This window comes from Anser brachyrhynchus (genome assembly GCF_964034855.1).
Source record: "Anser brachyrhynchus genome assembly, chromosome: 20".
NCBI classification, from domain to species: Eukaryota; Metazoa; Chordata; class Aves; order Anseriformes; family Anatidae; genus Anser; species Anser brachyrhynchus.
In genome coordinates this window covers 9283410-9309790 of record NC_137713.1, presented here as the reverse complement: position 1 = coordinate 9309790, position 26381 = coordinate 9283410, and the positions used below count along the sequence as shown (strand labels likewise).

Genomic DNA, 26381 nt, shown 5'->3' with positions numbered 1-26381 from the left:
CTGGAGAAATCTGCCATCCCATTCCCTGGTAGCATGTGGTATCTAATGAATGCTTGGAGCTACCAGCACTTAAAAGATCCCTGATGTCCTGCAGGATCAGACATATCGCTGCCAGCTTGTGCCTCCAGGGATGACCCAGAACACATGTGGGTCTGGAGGCATCACATTCCTTGTGATGTGACTCGTGCTGGCAGGACTTTCTCCTCTGCCTGCTTCTGGCACCCATCATCTCCAGCATCACCCTCTGAAGAGGGTGGCAGCTGACCAAACCACTAACATAAAAGGAGAAAAAAAATCTGCAAAAGCCGCTTGTTTGCAAACATGCCGACCTCTTCCCAGGACGAGCTCAGACTCATTGAATGATTTCAGCTGAATCAGAGCTGTGCGATTTTCTTCCTTCTCTCCTGCACAGAAGCATTAACTTTTTGGACCTAATCACCTTGTTTCCCAGCACAAAGCCAGGCGATGCGCTTTCATCTCACCCGGCTATTGTGCTCTGCTAAGTCCCTCGGTGTGAGAGCACTCCATGGCACTCGAATCAAACCGACGCAGAGGACTTTCTGCCTGGCAGCCATCTCACACCGTGCTGCAAACGCCTGCGGGGCTTACTGAGAGTTGGTGTGGCAACGACACTGCCTTTGCTCCCAGTTATTAAGTGTGAAGCTGGCGGTGCATGTGCCTAGATGCAAAAGAAAGGATATTTGCATCCTCTGACAGGTTATGATTGGCACTGTAACATCCCCAAGACATTCTTCGCCCTGGTGGGGTCCCTGTAGGGGAAGCTCAGCAGTGGATCACTTTGGCTTGTGGCAGAGCAAAGCGAGGAATGGGGTGTACTGTAGCGATAACCCAGGTGATTCTGGGGTGGTGAGGGCTGGGACACAAGGAGCTGGGCATTGCACTGGCTCCAGAGCTGTTTCTGAATTTTAGCACACCACAGAAACTGATAAAATGACATCTCTACCCCAATTTCAACCCATTTGCATTGCTTTCTGGAAGTGAGAGAAACAAAGCACCCCGGTTCTTAGCATTAAAGGAGTATTACTTTGCATAATCTCTCCAAAAATGTGAGTCTCAGGTGCTTATCCTCTTCCCACTCTCCCCAAGAGCTCGTGTGGCCAGTTTTCACGGTGTTCTCAAGAATAAGAAGCCTCTGAGAGGTTTCCTGAGCAGGGACATCCAGTTCAAACACATACACTGTGTTAGGTATCAGGGAAACCAGGCCAGTGGGTGCTGGAAACCCACCCTGGGCATCCTGGCTCCCCATGGGCTCGTTGATGCTGTGGCTACTGTGCGCTCATCTTGGCAGCACCCAGCTGCAGCGCCTGGTGGCATCTCATCCCCTCCTCGGTGACTGCATGACAAAGCCGATCCAGAAGTCAGAGAGATGCCCGGGCTTTGGATCAGGCTTTACAACCCGAGATAATCCCTCGCTTCATTATAAGATAGGATTTTAAAACTGCGGAGCAACGGACAGCTTCCACTGGGCAGCGGGAAGAGAACCTTTTAATAAACATAAAAATCATATTAAAAATATATGTACGTAAACTGTGCTGCCACATAGAGGCATGGGTGACAGCTCTCCCAATTTATCATGAATTTTGCAGTTGGCAGCACTTTTATTTTTAATGCCTGACCATTGGAGTCCTACTATTGCAGGAGCTTTTTCCTCTTATCTTTTTAATGCAAGCAGGACTCTAGCTGTCATTTTTGCAGAGGGAGGCTATAAAAGGTGAAATAAGTACAGTGTAAGGGATCTAAAGCCAGAAGGCTGCTAAAAAAAAAAAAAGCACAGTAATTTTTAATTTCATTTTTTTTCAACATTCAGAGTTGGCCATGGCTGAAAACATAAGCCCTATAATGATGAATTGAATGAGCAATTGTTTCACCCAGAGTACTCTGCTATAATGCGAAAATTTGTGTACCGAGTGAGGGTAGGTGCTTAGGAAATGATCCAACATATCACACCAAAGAAACAAACCAGCTTAGCACCTTCATTTCCCTCCAAGCACCGCAATAAATCCATCATGTATCTATGGTTTCATTTGAAAGCTAATAGGTGTCCTCAAGTGCGTATCTGATTGCTGTTAAGTTGGAACAAACTCTGCAGGAAATGGGGAGGTGCATTTGCACCGTGGAACCCTTCATTTTCCAGTTACTGTCATGGCCCCTTACCTTAAGCCCTTTGAGTAAATTGAACCCATTTAAATGAGGTGCAGGAAGACGAGTTCTGGTGGTGATGTTCTTTCAGAGCATTTTGCCCATTTTCCGGCAGGAGGGCTCTCCCAGCTCTTTACGTCCTGCCCCACAGGGTGCACAAGGCTTAAGGGTCCCAGGAAAACAGGACAGGAAAGCACAAAACATTGCTGTTCTCCCACAGCTGTAAGCAAGGAGACCCCTTCCCTGCTTTCCCTACGAGCTGGAAGCTCATCATCCTGCCCGGCGTCCTCCCAGAGGTATTTTCGGAGTGCCACGGGGAGCCCGGCTCGCCGTGCTTACAGCATTTCCTAGTGCTCTGGAGGCAGCCGCTCAATCCTTGCTTGGGTCTCGGCCAAGGTTTGTTGTCCTCACTGGAAATGGTATTGATTATTTGTGCTCAGGAGCCAATTATGGCTGGTACGACACTCACCAGCTCGCGGCCCAGGGTGGCGTGTGCCACGGAGGCTGCTTTCCTTCAGCTGCGCCTGCCAAATGGGCCAGCGAGGTTCTGGATGATCACGGCTTGCGTAGGTTGGTGGGGTTGGAAGCCAGCTAAGGTGGGTGAAATGGCAGCTGGAGTGCGTGACCTGCCAGCGGTGGTTGTGGTGACGGGCAGAAGATAGTGGCGACGGAGCCTACAGGAGCAGAACCGCTCCTGTGGGCCTTCTGGCAGCAGGCTTGTGAAGTGTTACACAGCCGAAACACCAAAACCAAAAGGCTTCGCTCCAAATCGGGCTCCAAAACCCTGCTCGTAATGAACAGAGCTCAACCCTGACTTTGTAGAGGTCCTTCTCAGCCCGAGGTGAGGTGTCCCCTCTGGTCAGGAGCAGGAGTGATGAGCCAGCAGTGAGGGGATCTTGAGAGCCCGATGGAGGGATCTGTGCGCCGGTCCCGTGTGGGGAATGCCTCGGTGCCAAAGCCACAGGGCATCAGGAGATGGGGGAGATGATGGAGGTGGTGGGTTTGGTGGGTTGGGGCTGAATCATGGACGGTTCCTCATTTTGCTCTTTATTTATTACCTTCATCTGCCTCACTGAGTCTGCGTGAATGTTCGTTTGGTGTTTTCAGCTCCCCTTATGCTTGGTGCCTTTAACAGCTTACTGGGCAAAGCACCTTCCCACGTGGCTTATTCAGTGCTATTTAGATGAATTTGTTGAGCTTCTAGCCTGGGTTTGTTTCAATAAAGTTTGGGCTGTACCTTTCCATCTGGCTGCCTAGTGGGAACAGTGTCCAGAGGTGATGCTTTCAGTCACTATATGGCTTTTGCACAATTAATTGAATTATGAGAAGCAGGTTACTTAAACGAACAAAATGACCCTGTCACACTTCGCAGGGCCTGTTAAACCCATAAAAACAAACATGATCAACACTGCCCAGCAATTACTAATGCAACTGGCAAATTGGCCTCCCTGCCCCGTAATGAACAGGTCGACGAGGTCTTCTTGGGGCCGTCCTCCAGCACCACAGCTGCCGGAGGGAATCGCAGTAATGCCTCCATCCACCGAGCAGTGCTGCATCTGCCATCGCATCCCCGACCCAAAACAGCTTACTGGTATTTAACGGGCTGTAATCATGTCACCCATGCACAGCAGGAGAATATTCTCCTGGGAAATGAGCTGTGATCTCTTCTCGCTGCTGGTGGCAAATCGCTTGGAGAATTGGGCGCGCTGGGGACGTGCTGGCTGCGGGTGGGACAGGCCATGGAGTGCAGGGACTGGGGCAACCGCCCTGCCTGCTGCTTTGGGGGTGATTTTGCAGAGAGGAGAGGTGCCACTTGGCCCTGTGGTGGTTTAGATGCCTGCCTGCTTTAATGGCTCTGGGATGCGGGAAATGGAAGTGTAAATACTGATGACATGCAGGTGCCTTTCCTGCACTTGCCTGCTCCGTGGTGCCAGGGAGCAAATACATGTCCAAAGAAGGAACACATCTTTTTTCTTTTTTTTTTCTCTCCATTTTATTTGTTTCTCAGGCAAGGAGCAGAGCTGGGAATAAAGGAAAAAAGGTGTCAGCTGGTTATTAGATCAGCAGCAGTTGTTTTGAGCCCTAGCTTCTCCATGCCAGTTGATGTAGTAAGCTTTGTTTTGGGGGTACCTTCCTGATGTGAAGGGCGATCTGATCACCAAATGGTATTTTGCTGCCATAATTCTCTGCAAGCAACTTGCAGTGGTCTCTCCGAGGTAACATGCTGTTGATTAATGCACAAACTTACCCAATCTCCCTGGTGCCCAGTTTTCATTCCGTGCAAGCTCTGATTATTCAGTAAAAAAGAAACATTGGCCTATGAAGCTAAACATCAAAATGCAAAAGCAGAACCCTCAGTGTCCCCACTGTTTGCAGTGTGTTTGCTCAGGGTTATTTTCATGCCACACACAACTGAGGTTATTGAGGAGAGCAAAACGAACAGTGTTTGTTATTCAGTTCTTTTTGGGTTTTCAGCACTATCCTCGTCTCAGAGCAGCGGTGCCTGGGGATTCAGGGGGTGTGAGGTTACGAATTTATTACATGGTGTGTGGAGCTGTACAGAAACAGCTCCCAGAGGCCTCCCTGAAGGAGACGGAAAGGATACAGCATGGAGGAGCCAGGAGTGGGTGGATGGAGTAGGAGACGTGGGTACGGACATGGGGCAGTGGGCCTGTGGTGTCGAGGGTTGAGTGCAAGAGCAGCAGTACTGCAATTTATGTTTTCAGACTGCTGGGCTGCTCTAACCTCTAGCAAAGTGTGTAGCTTTCCTCTGGGACCTCCGTTGAGTCTTTGCTGGCTGAATCTGCATCTGAGGTCAAGTTCCTTAAGCCAAGGAGATTTAACTGGGATTATGCATTTGTGAGTCTGGCTCTGGCTCTGAACTGTTTGTTTCTGCAATTTGCCAAACCAAAATCCAAAGTCCAGACAATCTTAGAGAAGGTTATACCTTCATTCCAGAGTCCGTGTCTGGTTTTACAGGCAGTTAATACATTAAGGTTTCTTTAAAACAGTTAGAAATTTGTATTAAGTGGTTTAAGTACAGATTTTGAGCACCTTAATGACAATAGACTAGAAGCAAATGGAATGGAACTGGGGTTATTCTTAAAACGATTTCCTTTACCTCGCTGTGTTATCACCTTGTAATCTCTAGTGCGTGTGTTACACCATCCGTCCCTTATAGAGCTGTGGGGTTCCTGGCTTCTGCATTAGAGATGGAGGCAGCAGACTGCAGATGCACAGGGGTCCTGCTCTGCACCTCCCACGCCTTGCCCTGGCACCCAGGCTCCTCCATCAACCTCCGTATCAAGTCCAGGAGGAAAAAAAAGGGTTTAGAGCACGAAAAGTAAATTAAAAAAAAAAAAAAAAGAAGAAGAAAGAAAAAGGGAGAAAAGCTTGAGTAAAGCAGTTGGAGAAATAGGGTGGTAGAGGAGACTGAAGTCAAAGACCTCAGGCTGTTTCCATGTGTGGATGTCAGCAGTGTGGGTCACCAGCATCCAAGCAAACAGCTGAGGCTCATGTAATGCCCTCTGTCATCCCTGGAAATCTGTGTGAATCCTGCAGTGAAGTTGGTGTGGTTGGTTTATCTAAGAAGCAGCACAGCACCAGGCTGTGAAGCGGTGTGGGGTGCCCAGGAGGCTGGCTGGGTAAGTGGGCTCATCTCATTCCTTGCACTGAGGTCTGTGCTAACCACGTACAAATCAGATGGTGGACATGGCTCTCTCTGCTGCTAAAACAAATCTCTGTCCTCCCCTTCTGTCTCTTTGCAGAGCTCCCGTCCTCAGAACACTTGAGCGTGGCCGATGCGACATGGCTTGCCCTCAACGTGGTGTCTGGTGGAGGTGGCTTCTCCGGCTCCCAGCCCATCGGTGTGACCAAAATTGCCAAGTCAGTAATAGCACCACTAGCTGACCAAAACATCTCAGTGTTCATGCTCTCCACCTATCAGACGGACTTCATCCTGGTAAGAGGACACGAGAGAACTGGGCAGGCACCTGCCACCAAATGAAAGTTCACTTGGGCAGAGTTTTATTGGCAACAAGTTGTTTGAGGAGCAGCAGGAACACCAAAGCCTGCTTTCCCCAGAGCTCTGTGCCATGCCGTTGGGCTCTCTGGCATCTCAGGAGCTTTTCCCGTTCCCAAAAAGCCATGAGGCGTTTGTTGGTATGGGTTATCTGGTCTCTAATGAGAGTGGTCCTTCCCTTACTGGAGGCACTGGCAGCGTTTTCCACCTTCCCTCTGACTTTGGTTTTCTGCATTATAGGAACATAGTGTTTGCTGTCAGGTTGCCTGGTGATGGACAAGAGGCTCCAAAGTTGTTTTGGAGATGAGCAGACTCTGCCTCACATGTGTGCATGTGTGTGCACGCACACAGGGCACAACCACATAAGATCTGTTTCCTTAGGGAACAAGGCTGAAGAACAAGCAGTGCTAAATTCTTGCAGGGATGCTGGAAAAGAGGTGAAACATCTCCCTCTTAGTCACTGCAAGCTGCTTCAAGCTTGTAGAATTCCACAGGGATACTTGCAGTAAAAGCACCAAAAATGCTTCCCTAGACACAGATCTAGATGGCAATTATCCTGATGCACCTTCTGGCTCAAACCAGAATGATGTGTCCACTCTTCTGTGCCCTGAGAGTGCGTAGCCTCCGCTGCAGCACGCTCTCACTTCTGGTGCATGCCATCACAAGCTAACCCTGTTGTCACCTTCAGGTACGTGAGCGAGACCTGCCCTTCGTCATGCACACGCTGGCTGCTGAGTTCACCATCCTCAGAGTAGTGAACGGGGAGACGGTGGCTGCCGATGACCTTGGGATAACAAATGGATTTGTCAAACCAAAACTGGGTAAGGACCAGCGCGGGCCCAGCCTGCTGGGGAGTTTGTCTCTGTGGGGGTGAGGAGTCTGCCTCCTGGCTGCCTTCAGCGTTTTGGTGGGTGATTATCCTGTTGTAAGGTAATAAACCATCTTAACACATACCTGAGTCTATCCCAGTTCGACCAAGGATTTGAGTAGGTGCTTAACTTTCCGAGCAATGCTGATGAGCTTTGCTGAATTTGAGGCTTTTAATGCTAGTTTAATGTCTCTAGAGGAGACATGCCTTTTGTAGGACAGAAGGTTAAAACACAATTCATTTCAGTTGCAAAAATGGCATTGTCTGTAGCCCATACTTCACGTTTTAACATTTCAAAGGAAAACAGCTTATACAGAGGCTTGTTTATGCACTGGAGCAGTTGGTACATAGAGAACGTTGTTGTTCAACTTCCGCACTTCACTACCACTCGGGATCAAGGCCAGAGTGAGCCCTAGGCCGTACAAAACCTTGGGATGTTTCCAGTGTACAGGAACAAGCATCAAGCAAAGGGCACAATCAGGAAAAGGAACTCCTTAAATACATATGTCTACATACACACCTGTGTGCAGTTTTATGCCCACACCAAACAAAGCGGGGATCACTTATTTTGAAGTGCCACTCAGCCTCATCACTTGAAAGCTGTAGATCATCTTCTTAAGAAAATGAGCCTTATACAAAAAGCATGATGGAAGGGCACAGTGAACAGCATGCACAGGTGTGCAATTTGCTGTTTTGCTGTGTTTAACGGTTTAATGTCTAACTACTGGCTGCCCCGTAGCCACTGGCTGCAAGTGTGTTTGCCAAGCTGCTGCGTGTCAGCTGGTTTTTAATTTTTGTCAGTGTTACAGCAAAATAGGCCTTGAGAAAGGAGGGAAAAGAGGGTGTACTGCCAGCAACCACAGCCAGAGAGATGTCCTCCATAGTCTTTTTGAATGGTGGAAGCCTGAATTTATTTCTGCTGTACAGTTTATCTTGCCACCTTTAGCTGCCCCTGGTCTCCTGTGAGTGTACCCAGTGGCCTGAAAGCCCCTCTGAGCTGACTTGTGCTCCATGCAGGGCAGAGTACTTGGGATGCCCTCAGCCCACACCTCAGGGAGGATGCTGCAAGAGGAGGTTGTCCCCAGGCTCCTTGGTCCCTGTCTGAGAGCCCGCAGGGCTTCAGTAATGAGAAAGTTTCTGCTTTTACCTTGAAAACACTGCCAGTTTTCTCTGCGTGTGCATGGATAATGTCTTGTGGGATGCGAACCTGCTGCAGGTGTGGCTTCATAGCTGTGTGTGTCTGTGTGTCTCTTCCAGTTCAGAGGCCTGTCATTCATCCCCTTTCCAGTCCGAGTAATATGTTCTGCGTCACCAGCCTGGATCCAGATACCCTTCCCACTGTTGCTACACTCCTAATGGATGTCATGTTTTACTCCAATGGGTAGGTCGTGGCAGGGAGACAGGCTCCCCAGGGAGGTATGGGTGGTGTGCAGAGACACAAATTTACATTGCTCCTCTGGGATGCTTTGGGATCTGCTTACGCTGTCTTGCATTTAGGGAGGGAGAGGAGGGAGGTTTTACAGGCTCAGGAGGGTTGTCCTGACAGGTGGAAGGCATGCAGGAGATTGAGGCTGCCCAAAGACTTTGGCTTTTTTTTTTTTTCTTTTGGCTTTGCAAAGGTGAGCCTTTTCAGACTTAAGCTAAGAGTAGCAACCTGATCCATGTGCTGCAAATCCATATGTGACCCAAGGGTATACGGCTGGTTATGCTGCACCCTTCTGGTGCCTGCAGCTCCTGGCCCACTGCTCTCCTCCAGGAGGGGCTTGTGGCAGGGGTGGGAGAGTTTTGTCAGTTGTGGGGACTGGCATTTTTTCCCCTGCAAAATCAAAAGAATGAAAAGCAGTGTGATGTGTCAGTACTCACTGTCACTTCCCTAAGTCAGTGTATGAACATCTCTGGTTTCAGTGGCTGTATCTACTTTAAAAGCCTTCCTTTGCTCTTCTAGCCACAGCTAATGTTGTTCTTTTCTGTATGTTCAGAGTAAAAGACTCGGTGGTCGGCAACGAAGACTCGGGACACATTCGCTTTTTCTCCTTTTCTCTCATTGAGGGTTACATCTCCTTGGTCATGGATGTCCAGACACAGCAGAGGTGAGCTTTGCTCTTAGGGTCTCCTGAGCTCCCAAAAAACACCTGTGATGTTCTTAAAGGAGCAGGAAGTCGTTTGAGTTCCTACATGTTAATTCTGGGGAGCCTCATTGTGTGGCTGTCACATGCCTGTGCATCCTGTCACTTTACTGAGTGCAGTCTGGCATGTTGATCCAGGTCCAGAAGTTTGGCCTTGTCTGTTCAAGCCCTTGGTGAAGTAACAAGCCAGTGTAATGTAGGATCCCAAGAGCTGTCTTACTTTCAAAAGAGGGACACTGGAGCAAAGTGGTTTTGACATTTTTATTCCATTGTTCATTACTTGTAATCTTAAGAGCAAAAACCAAAAAAATCTGGTGTATGTGGTTGAAGATTTACTGCCAAAAACTGAGAGTGGGGTGGGGACTTCGGTGGCACTGTCCTCCCACTTCACTTTCACACATGGCTGGGCTTGGTGCAGAGTCTGGTTGTGATGATAATGTACTGAGTCATCCCTGTGCCGCGGGAGCCCATGGCTCGTTTGTCTGGCAAGGCAAAAAGTCAGCTAGGGAGCGAATATCAGCCTGTTTGTGTGTGTGTACTTCTGCAGCTCCACGTCACAGGAGTCTCTAAGGTCTAGAGGCTAGACAGCATGCTGCACTGAGATGCGATGCATAGGTTTGCTTTTGACACACAGTGCAGTGCTTGGTTTGATTCTTGCCTGCCCTAGGGGCTTGTTTTGCAAACTATTAATTGCCCTCTTGAAAGTTTCTTCGACCTTAATTGGGGTAAACCTCTGTCTGCCTTCAAGAGAGGCCTGAGGCTTGGAGCAGCAGCCTGGTGCTTGGGGAACCGGGGTGGCCAGTTCGTTCTCTGTCACGCACCGCCTGCTTGACCTCGGGCAAGTCACGTAGCCACCAACCAGCCTTCTTTCCTCACTACAGAACTGGGATCTTTGCAGGGCTCTCAGGGGCCTCCCAGGGATGGTATGGAAAAAAGCACTGGTGATGCTCAGACACAAAAACATTGGGCACTGTCACATACCAAAGAGAGTGTGTCTAGAAGCATCTGCCGCCTCTAGGTGCTTCAAAACCCAGCTCAAGTCAAGCACTTGTATTAAAAGTCTTAAGGTTTTTAAAGCTGGGGCATCGCCTGTTGCTTAGGATTTTTTTTTCTGTGCCTCACTGAGTACCTGTGCACACTTCCAGCATCAGATGCTTATTTAGTGTAGGACATCTGGAGGGGCAGGCAGGTGCACCTGTGCCGTTTGCCCTGACTTTTCTCAGTTTCACCGAGCTGCTGCTGCTGCTGCTATTGCTGGCTTCAAGCAGGGAAGGGATACAGGAACAGCAGCATACCCGCAGGCAGAATCCGACACACCGCTGTGTTTTAATTGCCGCATTTGGTGTTCCTTTTCTTTTGCAGATTTCCTAATAATTTGTTGTTTACAAGTGCATCTGGCGAACTCTGGAAGATGGTGCGGATTGGTGGGCAGCCTCTTGGCTTCGGTAGGTAAACATTTGGGGGATCAGTTAGTGCACAGGTAGCCACTTGCCTCAGGGCCTTCAAAGGTGATGGAAAAATCCATCTGACTGAGGCTTTTTGAGAGCCAGCAGCTTAACTTGACTTTGCAAGCTGAGGTTTTCAAATAGGTAGAGCCTGACTCCTACCTGATAAGTCAGACTTCCAGGTCTAGAAGTGCTACGTGCTTGACAGCTCCATCTAAATTACATTCATCTGCTGGTCTTTGGAGGTAGATACAGCTAGGTCTCTGTTTAAAAATTAAAAATGGACAAAAAGGCAGCATGGGAATGCATTGTAGGTACTGAAAGCAGCAGTCAGAAAGCACTGTTGTACTCCAGTGCAATCCTTGGAAAACTCTGGGGCCTTAGGTTGAGTATTGAGTTACAGCAAGGGTCCTGTTCACAGACCTGTTTCACTTCCAGTGCTGCAAACGTTTTTTCTACTGAAAAGAGTATTGGACCTAAGTAGCACAGAGCAAATACATCACATCTGCAGAAGTATTCCTGTTATTTTCATGTCTCCTGCAATTATAAAGGAGTCCAATCTGAGTTCTGCAATAAAGACATGATAGTCAGAAAACACTGGGGCTCCATCCCATGGTTTCTGTAACAGTTCCAAAATACAGGCTTCAAGAAAACTTCTGAAAATTTCTTTCCTTTTTTTTTTTTCGGTACTATTTAGTACTTTCTTCTACACCAGACAAAAAAAATGACGCAAGAAGGAAATTTTCATGCACCTTCTTTTAATGCATCTCAGAGGCAAAATATGTAGAAATGGCCCAGCATATTTAATTGATGGAACCTGCCAGTCCCCTGAGTATGCAATATTTTAATATGTTAGCTTAGAATCCAGTTGAGATGTTTAATTTGTATCAGTGAAATGGACAATCAATCATTTTTTTTATCTCCCCTACAGATGAATGTGGAATTGTCGCTCAGATTTCTGAGCCTTTGGCCGCGGCCGACATCCCAGCCTACTACATCAGTACTTTTAAGTTTGATCACGCGTTGGTGAGTCTTAAGGAAGCTTCTTTGGGGTAGGGGAGGTCTTTTGGTCTTTTTCCGTGGGAGAAAAACCACGAAGAGAATAACATTTCCCATCCAGAGAACTCATTGAGGGGCCTTTTCTGTGATGCAGCGGCCCTGTGTCACAGGCTCCTGAACCAAGCTCAGCCCTACCCCAAGGTAAAACCTCATTAGGGATTGTCATTCTTGGAGAATCATGGAGACTTTGTGACCTTCCCAGTCTCTTCCAGTGCATCACTGTCCTTTGTTAGGAACAGCCACCGACCCGCTCCATTTTCCTGCAGTCATGGTCAGAGGCTGCAGACTCTCTGGAGCATGGTGCATTTGTGGGGGAACCGTCCTGCACCAACAGCACCCTGCTGCCTTCATCTCGTGGTGCCTGCGTGGCCCTAACCTCTGCGGTTTGAGATCTGTCTGTGAGTCAGGGTTAGCTCTGCTCTTCCTGCTCTGTCCTCCTCCTGGTGTAGACCTTTCGTAGGGAGTAATAACTGGCAGCCGGGCAAGGGCAGGTGATTTTGAGGACGTGTTTTTGTGAGCATCAGTAGCAGTTGCAGTGCAGGCATTGTCTTGTCATTCGTGTGGGGCTCTCTTCTCTTTTATATCAGCAGATATTTTACCTTTTAGGCACTGGGCCTACCTCTGCTCCTTCCTTCGGCTTTATAGGACACCCTCAAAAAAGAGGAATTTCCCTGAAAAGGGAAGATTGCTACACCTGTGCCTGCAAACAGGATGGCATTTCTCTTGGAGCCTGTTCCTCAAGTATTTAGGGAGGGAGTCAGTAGCCTATGCACTAACAAAACTAACAAAACTCTGCTGTTTTGTGCTTTTTGTTTTCTTAAATATGCCCTTTATTGCGTTATACCTCTCCTATATCAGTGTAAATTCACTGTCCAGGCCCTACTTTTGACCTGTAGAAGCTCCGAGGAGTTCAAGGGGTTTTTTTTGCACTGTTTTTCCTTCAGCTAATTACTTTGGTTTTTCACAGCTGGCACGAACCATTTGCAGCCCGTAGGTCATATGTGTAAAGAGTAAAAGGTAAATATTTTTCTAGATAGCAAAGGTCAGAGTGTTATATATGCTTGTCTTATTTTCTTGAATATTAACTGTGCTGATAAGATAAGCTAATAAAACACCATTTTAAAATCAATACTGTTAGCTTTGCCTCACATTCCTACCTGTTGTTGTGGCCACAGGAACATGCTTTCTGTGCAGGGCACAGGGTGCACAGTGCTTCTAATTGTCAAGCGATATCTGGAGAGCTAAACCCTGCTGCTGAAAATAGATTTTTCACTTAAAACTTGTGCCATACAATTGTGATGACTCTGCAGCAGCTCCGCCTTTTAAAAGCATCTCTCCCTGCTGCATCCAAGCCCAGCAGCTCCCTGCCTCTGAGCAGCTGGCAAGGTGTTATTTTGGCTGTGCATTAAGGTCTTGCATATCTCCCTTCCTCAAATCAGTATTTTATCCTTTTTCTTGCTACTTGTTGTTTTTTTCTTACAGTTTTAAAAGCCTTTTCATCTGGATGGTGCTATTCTAGCTGTCAAAACCTTTCACCAAAACATGTTGGATGCTGGTGCTTTTCAAGCCCTCCTTTGCTTGACTTTGCTCCAGAAGCAGTGGCTGGGCTGTGTGCTTTCTGGCTCTAGGCTGGTTTGGTTAGCCAAGAACCTCACCTAGATTCTGGCATGTTTTCCCTAACTTTACACTATTTTTTTGCTACGCAAACACCTTGACTTCTAGTGGCATTTCTCAAGGTCTAAGAGCATCCTGAATCCTTTCTCTGCATCCTCACTTCCTTTGTTTAAGGTCATTCAGTATTTGCTGTCAACAATTTAGAGTGCTTTATAAAAAAAATGTTGTTCCCCTTGACCTGATCTTTATCCTTCTGTCCATCTTAAGGTGTTTTTTGTTGCTTGTTTTTTTATTTGACCTGGCTGTTAATACTTAGGTCTCCCTGCATTGCTGGAGCAGTAGAAGTGTGCTCTGGAAACCAGGAGCTGTGCTTGAGAAGAGGTCCCTTTGGGAGACATTGCTGAGATGGGAACCTCCAGGTCTCTGGTGTGATGATGTAGGACTGGGCTGGAGAGAGCTACGGTTTCCAGCTCCCTCTAGGGTATGTCTAGAGAGAGCAAGTGAGAAGGGTCCCTTTTAGCTTTTCCAGGTGCTCTGCTCTCATTGCCTCATGCTGGGAGGTGTCTTGCTCTTCACCAGCATTTTGCATCCGATGAGGCTGAAGCAATGCCTGGGAGGTAGTTTGGAGCTTTGCTCTGCCTTTCGTGGATGCTTTGCTCTGCCCTCTGGCTGACGAGTGAACGTGCTGCACCAGTTGCCCTGGTTTGGGGATCTCTTATAAGGGGCAGAGAGGGGTAGGACTTCTCCACTGGTGGCAAACCAGGATGTTTGCCTACAAATCAAAACTGTTTGCACATCTGTCCTGGAGAAAATCAAGCCGAAACCTTCGTGGTATGATTGATATTTCCTTGACATTAAGGGCGTCAAGCATTTTGCAGTGAGTGAAGGTTCAGCCTGCTGAGTTTAATTAAACAAGGAGGTGCAGGTGAAAGCCAGCTCTGCTTCCTCCTGCTTCTGTACTGCCCTAAAGGAGCACATGGAGAGATCCTGATCCTCTGCTGGGTCTGGCTAAGGAAATGTGTCCTGCAAACTCGGTTCCTGTGTCTTTTCTCATTATCTTCTGGAGAAGCAAAGAGCCACACAGCATCTCCCACTGCAGTATTCAATGTACAGGGAAAAAAAATGAAAGAGAAGCAGAGGAGAGCCCTGTCTCATAGTCCTCTTTCGTGCGGTGGATGTTTGCTGGAGTTTTCTTCCAAACCCAGAAAAAATAGCTATATGGTTGTTCTAAGATTATTTTCTTCCTTTCCCAGCTGACCTTCGTTCACACATCATCAGAGTTAGCGTCTCCTGTTCCATCTTCCCACTGGAAAATTGAATGCTTTTCTTGTTATTTCTCATGGCCTTTTTTTTATTATTATTTTTCTCAGTTTTGTTAAAAGCCCTGCAGAAAATCACAGCCCAGTTTTATTTCCACTGTCTGAGCTCTGAAGGGTCTCCAATGAATCCAGGTATTGTGCTCCTGGCCAAGGACTCAAATACCTCACAGACGAAGCAGTCCCTTCTTCAGCTTACTTAACGTGAATTATTTTGGCTTCTTGCAGCAGCTCACAGATAATTTATTTTTCCCTCAGTCCCCTCTCCACTTTCCAGGAGCTGTTAGCTGCCTGTCCCCTGAGTGTCATCTGTGGTTTATGTAACGGTCAGACGCCTCTTTTCTGTCTCACGTAACTTTACTTGTGATATTCTTTTCTACTGATGACAGTCGCTCCAAGATCTTCTGCATCTTCTGTTACAAGGGATTCTTCCTGCACCAAGTGTGAACAGACACCCACAAATAATATTGTGTGTGGACTTCTGTGGTTAAGTTTCATCACAAGATCGGAGTAAGAACTCTCAGGTGCTGTGCTGCACCATCTGGGACCCCCACCACAAACAGATGGGCAGGCCTCTTCTTCTTTGGACAAACGGTCCCTTCGTCACCTGATGTGGTCTCCCCACCCACGCTCTCGTGTCCCAAACCTGTAGGGTGCCCTGGAGAGCCTCACGGGCTCTCAGGCAGGTGTATAAATCCATCAGGCAGGCACCGTGTGCAAGTGAGCTCCTGGCATACACACGCATAAAGCAAGTCTCCGGGATAAATGAGCCACGAGGGCTTGCAGCTTTACCCCTTTCCTCCCACCTGTGAAATCCATACAGGGAATTGCAAGGTTTGAGGTGGTTTTGGGGCAGAAAGTGGCTCTCCTGAGCCAGACCCAACGCTGGAGCAGTGGCAGCACCAAAGGTGGTGGTGTGTTTTCTGCAGTCCTGGGTGGGGAGCGGCTGCTCCCCCTCCTGCCAGGGGCAGCATTGCTCGCCCCAGCATGGTGCTTTGCCAACAACAGCAAGGGAAGAGAGGGGAGAGGGAGAAGAGAAGGCAAGGAAGGGCCCAAAACTGTTGTCTCCCCACCAGCAGACACCGTACAGACAGCAAATAGCCAGCTCTTACTTGAAAAACTTGCTCCTATGGGAGCTACACATCAGCACTTCCGCGCCGGAGGGGGTCTCTCTTAGATGAAGCCCATTCTCAGTGGAGCTCAGGTGTCCAGCATCCCACCTGGCACCCTGGGGCTCTTCTGGCTTTGTCTCCTGCCTCTCTCTTCGTTGTCATCCGACCCTGGCTTTTGCTAGAGCCTGACCTTTCTCTTTTTCTGTTTTCTTGCAGGTACCTGAAGAAAATATAAACGGTGTGGTCAATGCACTCCAAGTCAGTCAAGCTGAAAAGCATTAGAAATCTTCTGAGCTGGTTCCAGATGCTTTTTATTATTATAATTATTATTATTATTATTATTATTCTTTTTTTCTCACAGTATTTCTTGAAAAAAATCTGATTCCAGAGAGTGACATGAAAAGAGACTGTGGAAAGTTGAGCAGAAACAGCTCCAATAAGCCTTTGTTTTAATTATTATTATTATTATTATTATTGTTATTTTATTAAATTTCTTTATGAATGAGGGGCAGGAGGAAAGGGAGTTCAGACAGTTTCCTGAGGCCCAGCGCTGAGGCGAAGGGCGACCTTTGGCGGTGTGGAAGGAGCGCCCCGGGGACACCGGTGTCTCCGTGAAATGTGGCGGCACGGCTGCGGGCGCTCTGCCGAGGGCTTGGTGGCACAGCCAGAGCAGAGGGGCCATAAACACTACGAAATGTGGAATTAAACGGAAAAGACGTCGCATAGTGCTGGCTTGTCTCCTCGCATCAGCCTTTCTCTGAGGACCGTCCGTCGTTGCGTATGTTGAGATAGGATGGGGACCGGGTTCTGTTTCCCCTGACAAAACTCTTCGGCGTTGGAAAAGGGGAGAGTATCCTGTTGTCTGAGTTGTCCCCTTCTTTCCTTTCTCCTCGCAGTCAAAGCCTGGCTGCCTGCAGTAAGCCCGGGGGGGACGTGTTGCTCTGGCCTGCCTCCCAGGTGGTGCCACCACCGCTTTGTCTGCTTCGAAACCCGGCCGTTCCAGTTCAGTTTTCCCCAGCCACCCTCGGCGTCCTCCCCGTGTGTCCCCTGTGCTGGGGCAGCTGTTGGCCCCTCACCCCACGTCACAGCTGTCCCCTTGTCCCCCAGGGCCAGAAGAGGAGGAGGGAGGCTTCTCTTCTCACATGCCCTCCGTTCCTTTCCCATCCTATTTTGGACATTCATGGGGGCTTGAAGCATTGCCCAGGGCCCCTCAGTAGCTGCTCCTCCCCTACCCTGCACAGCCTGGGCCATCTTGTCCGAGACCCACAGCAGGTTGTTGTCCCCTGCAGGGCCAGGAGGGTGCCCAAACCCTGCCAGGACCCTTCGGTGGGTTTTATCAGCTCCTTCATCACCAGGGTGGAAATCGCTGCTGCCTGGGGACTCGATTCCCAGGGTCTTTCCATTGGGTTCAGGCCTTTGAAAGCCACACGGTGCTGAACGCTCCTGAAAAGCAAGGTGTTTTGTCTGGCCCCGCCACACGCCGGTGACATGGCTCTTCCCCTGGGGCATGCTTGTGTCTGCCTCATGTCACAGCTACAAGGTGGCAGGGCCAAAGCGCTGAGGTGCCACGGGGGACAGCGGTGACCAGCACCTGGAGAGCAAACGGCACCCCGAGCAGAGAGAGGGGAGGCCACCTGCAGGCCTCTGCTTTTACAGCGAGGAGCCCGAGTATTTCTTGTGTTCCTGGGCTTCTTCCTGTCTTTGACATGAAGGAGTAGCAGTCTCAGAGTTTTAATGAGGACTTACTGAAGAGACAGCCTCTAGCATGGATTTCGTGAGGCTGCATCTCGCAGGGTTTTGCGTTAAGCTGCAGGCAGTACGCAAGCTCCTGGGATCGCGCTGTGGGCATGGTTTGTGTTGGTGTGTAGGACACGCAGCCAGGTTTATAGCGGGGTGCAGGACATGCAGGCACTCACACTGGCATACGGCTCGCTGGTTAGTTCTCCTTTCGTGGCATTGGAGGGCTGAGATAAATTTGAGTTATATTTGTGCTTTCTGGTGCTGCTGGACCCAGACACTGAGCTTCAAATCCCTTTGTTTTCTGATCAGCGGGGTGTTGTGTGGCAGCTGGGCAGGGAATCGGAGCATCCGCAAACAGAATCATCGGTAACTTTTATTTCTAGGCCCCAGCTGCATTAAAGCATCCCGGCTGAGGAGCACTTGGGCACGTTTAATGCTTTACCCAGCAGTGTGTTTCGCTGTTCCGTTACGTGGGTTTTCAGAGTTGCCCTGTGACACCCAACATTCACTCCAGATTTCTGGACTAAAGGTTTATTCCCGGTGTGGCACCATGGATGTTTGCTCAGAAGGATGCTTCGGTTTCCTGCCACGTGCCGTGAGGATGCTGGCACAGGCCGTGTGGTGCAATATTAGAAAAAAACAAAAAAACAGAGATGTTTTATGTGAGTCTGCGTGGCGTCGGCAGCTGTGAGCTGAGCTGAAGGTTGCAGTGGGGTGCTCGGTAGCTTTTCACCACATAAAGCATTGAAGGGTTTCTCCTTGGGGTGGCAGGTTGTTTGTGGGGTCACGCAGTTGTTCTGGAGATGGAAGCCAGAACATCGCTGCTTGATCTGCAGCTCTGGAAAGCCACCCGAGCTTTCTGGTCAGCCGAGTCGAGCCTGAGCTTTCCCTGCGTGTAAGGACAGTGCCAGAGGGACAGGTCCTGTGTGCACTCCTGGGCTCTGCCAGCCACTGAAAAAACGGGCATTTGGCCCCTTTGTGCATCAGAGAGCAGCGTGCGTTGGCCTCCCCGTGTGCCACTGCCGCTTGCTGAGGGCCGCGACGCTAACACTAAGGGATTACTTGAAGTGAGCAGCAGCTTTACTGAGCCTTAAGAGAAAGCAAAAAAATTTAGTTTTTATTTTATTTTTTAAAATTTTGCACTCAGGCTATTCTAGAGGGTGGTTGTTTTTTTTTTCCATTTACATTTTCCTCTTCTTTCCCTGAGGGAGTCGGCCTTAAATCTGTGAAATCTGTGGATGTCTCCGGGGTGCTTCAAAACGTCACAAAGCAGGTTGATGTCCCGCCCTGACAATGTCACAAGGTGGAAAACCCCTCAGGGGCCTTCCTGTGTCCACCATCGTCCGTGGACTCACATTTTTATTTCCTCTCTCTTTCTGTCTTGATAACCAAGTAGATGGTTCCAGGCGACGAGGGGCGATTCCGCCTGGTGCTGCCTGCCTCACTGCAGTGCTGGGAATGGGGCTGACCCTGCGTGTGGTTCAGATCAGCACCAACTTGGGATCTGGCATTACTTGTGAGAGTATCGATACGAGGCTAAGGCAAGACGGGGGCTGTGGGGGCTTTGTTAAAAAAAAAAAAATAATATCACATTTAATGAGCACACTTAATGAGTTCAAAGCAGTGGCTCTTCAAGCTGCCCGACAGCTCCTCCTCGCCAGCACTTTGGGGTGGGGGAAAATGGAAGGGTCTTTTTCTTTTGTAATGCCTTAAGATACTCATGTCTCTGTGCATCCCTGGCATTGTGATGGTTCTTTGCCACTCTGGATAAAAGGAAGAAAACGTTCCCGTGGCACAGACTACGTCTGGGCATCTGCAGCGCCGAAAACCCAGGTTAGGTGCCAGCTGCCCGCGCTGTGTCCAAGCCCCACTCTCATCATCTTGGAGTATTCTCTCTTTACGGCCACGGTTGCTGCTGATCAGGGACCCCTCAGCCCCGCAGGACCCCCCCGTGCCCCCGGGGTTCCTCTCGGTGCACTTCACCAAACGGCGCAATGCAAAGCGCGTTTCCAGCCCTGCAAGGAGGGGTGGGCAGGGGAGGAGGAAGCAGCCCTCGCTCGCCCTCCTTGCTTCTCCGAGGCCTTCGTTTCTTAGCAATTGAAACTTTTCCCATGCTGTGTGTTACTGCCTGGGGTTCTTTGTCTTTCTCCGCACGGTTAGATTTTGGCTGCAAGTTCCTTTCTACTGTGCAAGAGTGCGCGTATGTTCATAGAAGTGTGTAGTGTTTCTGTAGGAATAGTATGTCCCTGTTGTACACATGTAGAAATGCCTGTGTTTTATGTTCGTATGGCTGTATACTGTACATAGCATATATACTTGAGCAATATAGGTTAATATATACCGCGTGAGTATGTGTGTGTGTACTCCGGGCAGACGCAGTAAGTGCCGTATACACACATTTACTCACCATATATTTTTAATTCAAGTATATAGGCAATACGAATACTTAGTTATACTCTGGATTTCTTGACACGTTTCCAGCAAAGAGCAGCGGCGAAGCCCCCTCGGAGCAAGGCTGCGGCTCCTCCGCTTGCTGTGGGCGGGCAGAGCCCGACCCCGATGCGCAGCGCGGTGCGGCCACAGCGCCGGGTTTCCCTGCCTGCTTTGGAAACACCCTGTTCCTCTTCAGTTCGGTGCCTCAAGCACAAAGACTTTAGAAAAAATGCTCCTTTTTCATTTTTAGTTGCTGTCCTGAATGCTTCAGCGTCTCCGTGCGGGGCTGCCCGTGCCTGTTCCGCAAATCCTTGGCTGATCTGGGGTACCTGTTTTTCATCTAGAGGGCAGTTTGGGCAGAGGAGGTGTAGGTTTTGGTTGGTTGGTGGCCTGAAGGCAACCCATTGCCACTGCGGATGTCTGGTATTTATTGGATAGCTTGTGTTTGTTGACCTGAGGAGCTTTAAATCGGTGGGTTATTAACTCAGTGGGTTATTTTTAAATAGATGGACGTGGAGGAGGGTCTTCTCCTGTTAAGAGTAACAGAGGCTGCCTGAACTCAGTAACTGGAAATGCGTGGGCTTTGCATCTCGTCATCAGACTTCCCTGCTGGCCAGGAGTGCTTTGAGAAGGCTCTGTGTGGGAAAAGGCTCTCACCCCAACCATCGTCCCGCAGTCACACTGCACCAAATGCTTCCTGGCCGCTTGCCCTTCGGCTCCTCCAGGTCACTGACCCATACCTGCACCCTTCAGCAGCCTTGTGCAGCTTTCTGTTTCTTCTTGGACACTGAAGTCAGTTCGGTTTGCAGGTGATGGAGTTTCTGAAAGATGGTGCTCTGAGTGGCGTGCGATAATCCTTGCATGGGAGGCTTTAGTGGAAGCATTTGGATTTGGCTGGAGCAGACTGTGGCTCCTGCAGTGGGTGACATTAGCACTGAGACTGACTTACTGGCAACGCTGTTTATAAAGGGCATTCATCATGTAAACGCCATGCTGCTGCTTCCAAGCTAGCTTTGAACTCCAAGCTCAGTGTTACCAGCACCACGGGCATGGGTAGGGAACGCTGCTGGGGGGAGATGAACCGACCCTGGTCCCTAACACAAGTCTGTCAGTGTCGGACCCTTTCCCGTTACTGTCCTGCCTGCCCTGGGGCCATGTTCTTGGTCCATGCTGACCCGCAGCAGCCCCGGGGCTGTTTCCCTGTGGGAGGAAGGGAGGGGACGGCTGGGGCACCGACTGGTGCGAAGGGCATTTGTCATTTCCTTTGTACTTGAGCAAATATGAAGGTATGCGGTTTTGCTCGTTTGTTGTGAGCACAAAACCATTTTTCTTCTTTCTCCAATTTGAACCAAGCAGAGTTCCTTTCCCTGCCCAGCTCCCCTCTCATTCCCCGGGGGCGCCTTCGTCCCGGTCCCAGCCACGGTGCCACGAGCCCTCCCAAAGCCCCGGTCCTCAGAAATCCTCCGATGTGCAGCCTCTGCCTTGGGGAGAGCCTCTGTGGGTCTCTGCGTGCTCAGAGGCAGCAGATCCTTGGTGAAGGGTGCCGGGTCCCGTGTCGGTGCTCCTTTCGCACTGCTTCAATGCGAGCAGCTCCTGCCCTGTCGCTGGGTGATCGCCGTTTTCTGATGGCGACACGGGAGGAGTTCTTGGTTCAGCCCGAGTCTGAGCAGCAGCTGCTAGCTCCTGAGCAAAAGTGTCTCACTGCAGCATTCGGTGATGGACAAGAAATCGTTCCCTGATGAGGATTTCTTTTCTTTCTGTTATTACTGCTGCTGTGGACATCTCCAGTAAGCAGCTTAAGGCATCTCACTTACCTGTTCCCATCCTGACTGCAAATGCCGGACTGGATTAAACTTTTATTACCTGCTAGAGAGTAAAACCCAGTAAGCCTTTTGCCAAATAGTATTTACGTCGTACCGCGCGTGCTGGGGTGTGTTTACATTGGCCGAGATGTGCAGATCTGCCTCGCAGACTTAGATACCTCCTCCCCACACATTCATCTGTCCGTCTGTCCGTCCCCCCATGGGCTGTTCGTGTTGGGGCCGACGCTACCCCGTGGGCATCGTGGGGGCTCTGAGTCCAGGTGGAAACGCTCGGGGCAATTCTCCCACCATGGGCTGGGGGACCCTGACCGTGAATCTTGAGTTCCTCTGCTGCCTTCAGCCCCTTTCCATCTCCCTGCTGCGTCCTTCACTTAATCTTCATTAAGCACAACTCGGTTTAAATACCAGCTCTAATTAGCACAGGGGAAGAAAAGTGTTTGCAATACAGCACAAGCACTGGAGGCTGCTCATGCTGCAGCTGCCCCTGCAGAAGCTCTGGTGAATGTGGAGCAATGCACAGACCCTGTTTTTGGCAGGGGAAATAAATGAAGTATGTATCAAGCAAAGTGTATTATAATTTTAGGGTGTGAATGTGCAGGGAAACATACCTCTTTGGAACACATATAGCCAAGAAGTCCCTCTCTTGGTCTCTCTAGACAGCACCAGCTATTTCTCCTGGTTGGGAAGCTAACTCCTACGCTGAGGGCTGGGACTGAAGGCTACCTTCAGACCACAAGTCATAGCCTTCCCCCGCTCTGTAATCCCCTCTGTTTTGTACATGACCTGGGGGTGGATTTGGGACTGGGGACGGACGGCATGGCCGGGGTCAGCACGGCGGGGCTGTTGGTTTGAGAGCCCATGGGGTGCTGCAGGTCCCTCTCCAGTAGCTGTGCCAGTGCCCTCCCCACCCTGATGCCAAAAAGTGGCTCAGTTCCTCCTTCATTTGGGGGCTCGATTGGATTTTTCCCCCGGTGCAGATGTGGCAGAGGTGATGTCACTTGCACGGCGCGTTTGGGAGGGAGTTGGAGTTGGGGCCCTGCTTCCCCCACCTCCCTGCTGCCATCTCAGCGCCTCGAGGACCTGAACCCTTCTGCGACGGCAGCGATAAGCCTTTTCTTTTCCCCCAAAGGATTCCTACCAGCTCTTTTGTAACTTGAAAAAAATTAATTTTCTGAGTACCCTGCCCTTTGTGGGAATGCCGCTGCCGTCCCAGCACGGCTGCTGGCAGCACGAGTGCTCCACTGGTGGGAGACGGCGGGGAGCATTCGCCGTGCAGAGCCGAAGGAAGAGGTGGGGAGCTGTGTTCTTGGGGCCTAGGAGAAAAACCCCACTGCCCTTCATTATCTCTTGTAATTAGTTGTGATGCCTGGCTTGTGATTGTTTTTGAATTGTTGAGATCAGCAAAGTGACCCAGTGAGTTTTGCTACAGCTGCAAGGCTGCTGGGGGCAGGACACCTGGGTGGTGTCGCGGGGGAACAAGCGGTTCTGGTCTGTTCGGTCAGTCTTGGTGCTGGAGAACCCGCTGGGGTTTGAACATCTCCTTTTGGGCGTGAACCTTTGTGGTTTCCCTCCTGGGGCACATGCGGTGCTGAGGCCAGCCCTGGTCCGCGTTTGGAAACCCCAAAACCTTGCTGCTGCTGACACCCCGGTGCCAGCCCTGTGGCCGTGGGCAGTGGGGCTGTGAGGATGGGACAGGCAAGGGGTGGCCTGGCAGGGATCTGCAGCAGGGCCCTGATGTGGAAGCCCTGATTAAGCCTCTGGACAAGCCGTCTGTCTCCCTCCACCTCCATTAGCCGTGCACCCGCCTGTTCTCCCCGTGTTTTTTTCCCACTAAACCAGGGGGTGCGAGGCTCTCACTTGCTCCTGTCGCTTGTCTCCTGCTCTTAGGGCACCGTAATGCACCCAGGAGGGTTAATTTGGGAGATGGTGGTGAATGGAGGAACCCAATCATCCCCATCGGTGCTTAGGGACAGATTTTGGGTTGGTTCCCGGGGCTGACATGCACTGTGTTGTCAGCCCTGGGGTAATTCTGGGCTCACGCTGCAGCTGCACCGCACCCGGCACCGTCACACCGAGTGGGCGCAGGTCAGCGGCCATAGGGCACCGCCACCCCCTTGGTGTCTCACCTGGCTTCAGCAGCACTCAGCATCTCTCCCCCCCACTTCTTTTGGACTTGAGAAGCAGCCCAGATTTTCCCCAAACGCCCAGGATTGCCCCTAGTCATAGCGTTGCCCCAAATTTCCAGCAAGCAGAGGGGCTCCTGGTGCAGCATCTGCCCAGTGTGACCCAGGGCCTGCCCCTCGCTGCTTCGGGTGGCCCAGCAGGGCAGCCCCAGGGGCGCACAGACCTTGGGGACCTTAAAACCCCTTGTTTAGGTACCGCTGTCTCTGTAAGTGAGCGAGAGCCCACTGCTGACCCCCAACACCCACATGCCTGGCAGAGGCTGGGCTGGGGACGCAGACACCCTCAGCACCTCGACCTCCCGCAGCTCCGCTCGGGAGCCTTTCCTTTGGTACAGTACAAAAAAAAAAAAAGCATTTTTATTTTTTTTCCCCCCCTTTAACTACCAGACTGATGCAAACCAAGGCAGGGGCTCACCCTGAGCCACGGGGAGACCGGGGGGGGAGGCTGGGGGCACATGGCACAGGCGGCCCCTGGTGCGTCGACACCTTCGTGCCCGCCGCTGCTCGAGGGGACCGGTCTGCGGCCAGCATGGTGCCCCGGGCGCGATGCGTGGAGCTGAGAAGTGGATGCTTTGCTTTCCCAGCGAGTGCACACGCTTCTTTTCTTTGCTGGTCTTATGCTGAAAAGCTGAGATTTATGTACTGTATGGGGAAAAAAAAAACCACACACAAAACATACACAGAAAAAAAGAAAAAAAAAACAATGTTCCAAAACAAATGACAGTATATTTTGTACTTTGTAAAGTGTTAATTAAAATGAAAAAGAAAAAAAATGAAACATACGCTGTCTGCTTTTGTACTGATCAAACTGATGAAAATAAAGCAGAGCTTGGCATTGTCTTTATAAGATGTAGCTCGCTTTTTTTTTTTCAACCCCTGGTTGCACTGGGCTGTATTCAGAGCCTGGGGCGCTTGGCAGCCCATGGGACCAACCTCAGGGTGTGCTTCAGCCCCAAGGGCTTCTCCATGCCCCAGGCTGCTCTCAGGGAGCCCCGAGCTTGCTCCGTCCCAGAATTTTGTCTGGGATCGTTAATCTGGAAAATTTTCATCTGGCAGCAAGCACCAAGTGTTTGTGACATGCAACCTTAATGCTTCGCCTTGAGAAAAAGCCATTGCAACAGAAAACCAGCCCCCCCACGCTGCCGTGCAAGCTCATGGTCTCCCTGGCCCGCGGCTACCCACAAAAGAGACTGGGGTCTGGGGGTAAATGTGCAGGATTTTGGCTGTAGAACTGGAGCTTAGACTCTAAGACTGCATGTGCTGATGGTGCCTTATCATCAGTGGTTCTCTGCCTTTACCCAAAGAGGCACAGACGCTGGGGGGTGGCCCAGCACACCACAAAAAAAAAAAACACCACAAAATTTGCAGTGTGATGAGTCACGCCAAAGTAACATCGTTCCAGTGGTGTTTTGAACACCCCAGGCTAATTATTAGTTCTCTGAGTCACTTGTTTTTGAAGGATCCTGTGGAGAAAAGAGCTCACCGTAACACAGTAGGTGCCTAAAATAACTTTGGTTTCAGGGGCGCTGATGTGTCCCATTGCCAGGCTGGCTATGGAGTGGAAATTCAGGTGTGAGTCCCTCGCCCTGCCCTGCTGCAGCCCACCAGGGTGCTTGGGATGGTACACACACACGGTTCTGCTCGAGCAGCTTGTCCCAGGCTGCTTTCAGGCTATTTTAAGCCCGAACTGACAGTGCAGTGGTGTTTGGAGGGCAAATTACTCTTGCTAATCAATGCAAAATCAAGGAGGTTATTTTAGCTCTGATTTGAGCTGCTCCCTGTGTGTGTCCTGCGCCCACCCCTCGCTGCAGGTATGTATATTTAGGGCTGGCTCGTCTGCGGCTCTGCAGGACGAAATGGTGCAAAGTTGCCTCCCAGCGCATGGCTCCCAGCTCCCCAGAGGGGTCCTTGCGCCTTGGCAGCGCTCAGACATGGCCCTGACCCATCTTGGGGGCAGCAAAAACCCCTCAGGACATAGCTTCCTTTGACCAGGGGTCAAAAGTGATTATTTTTCTATTATTTGCTTCTTTTTTATTTTAATAGGTTTGTTTTTATTACTTTCTTAGTAGAATACCAGTGCAGGGAAGGTTGCTGCTGGTTTATGAGGATGCTGCTCGCTAGCGCCAGGCGTCTGCACGTCCTCAGGCAGACACCACGCTGACCATGCCACACGCTGGGCAGGCGCAAAGGCACCAGCCGAACGCTGCCCTCCCTGTGACTGCTGCTCGCAGAGGCTGGACGGGTTTTGGTGTCCTTGGTGTCACGCCACAGGCTGGCAGGGAGCAGGGGGCTTCTTTCCACACCTTTGGGCTGCAGGACACGAGGGGCAGGAGCTGGGCTGCGAACACCACCAACCCCTCTCCCACCTGTGCTTTGACATTCACAGCGGGCTGCTGGCAATGAGGAATCGCAGCGCTGCAGACGAGCCCCATTCTGCTTTCCCTTATCGCCCCGAGTAACCTCCTGCCACCTGGATTTATT

The 26381-nt window shown here is 50.3% G+C and overlaps 1 protein-coding gene across 1 annotated transcript in view; it reads left to right on the top strand.

Annotated features, from left to right (window-relative positions):
* CASTOR2 (cytosolic arginine sensor for mTORC1 subunit 2) overlaps positions 1 to 24747 on the top strand; it is a 127668-nt gene extending 102921 nt beyond the window's left edge. Inside the window, exons 3-9 of the mRNA XM_080562719.1 lie at positions 5928 to 6121; positions 6870 to 7002; positions 8307 to 8430; positions 9029 to 9139; positions 10538 to 10620; positions 11552 to 11646; positions 15938 to 24747. Coding sequence (XP_080418845.1) covers positions 5928 to 6121; positions 6870 to 7002; positions 8307 to 8430; positions 9029 to 9139; positions 10538 to 10620; positions 11552 to 11646; positions 15938 to 16003 — 806 coding nt within the window. The 3' untranslated portion in view covers positions 16004 to 24747. The remainder of the gene's footprint in view (positions 1 to 5927; positions 6122 to 6869; positions 7003 to 8306; positions 8431 to 9028; positions 9140 to 10537; positions 10621 to 11551; positions 11647 to 15937) is intronic.
* Positions 24748 to 26381: the final 1634 nt, after the last annotated feature.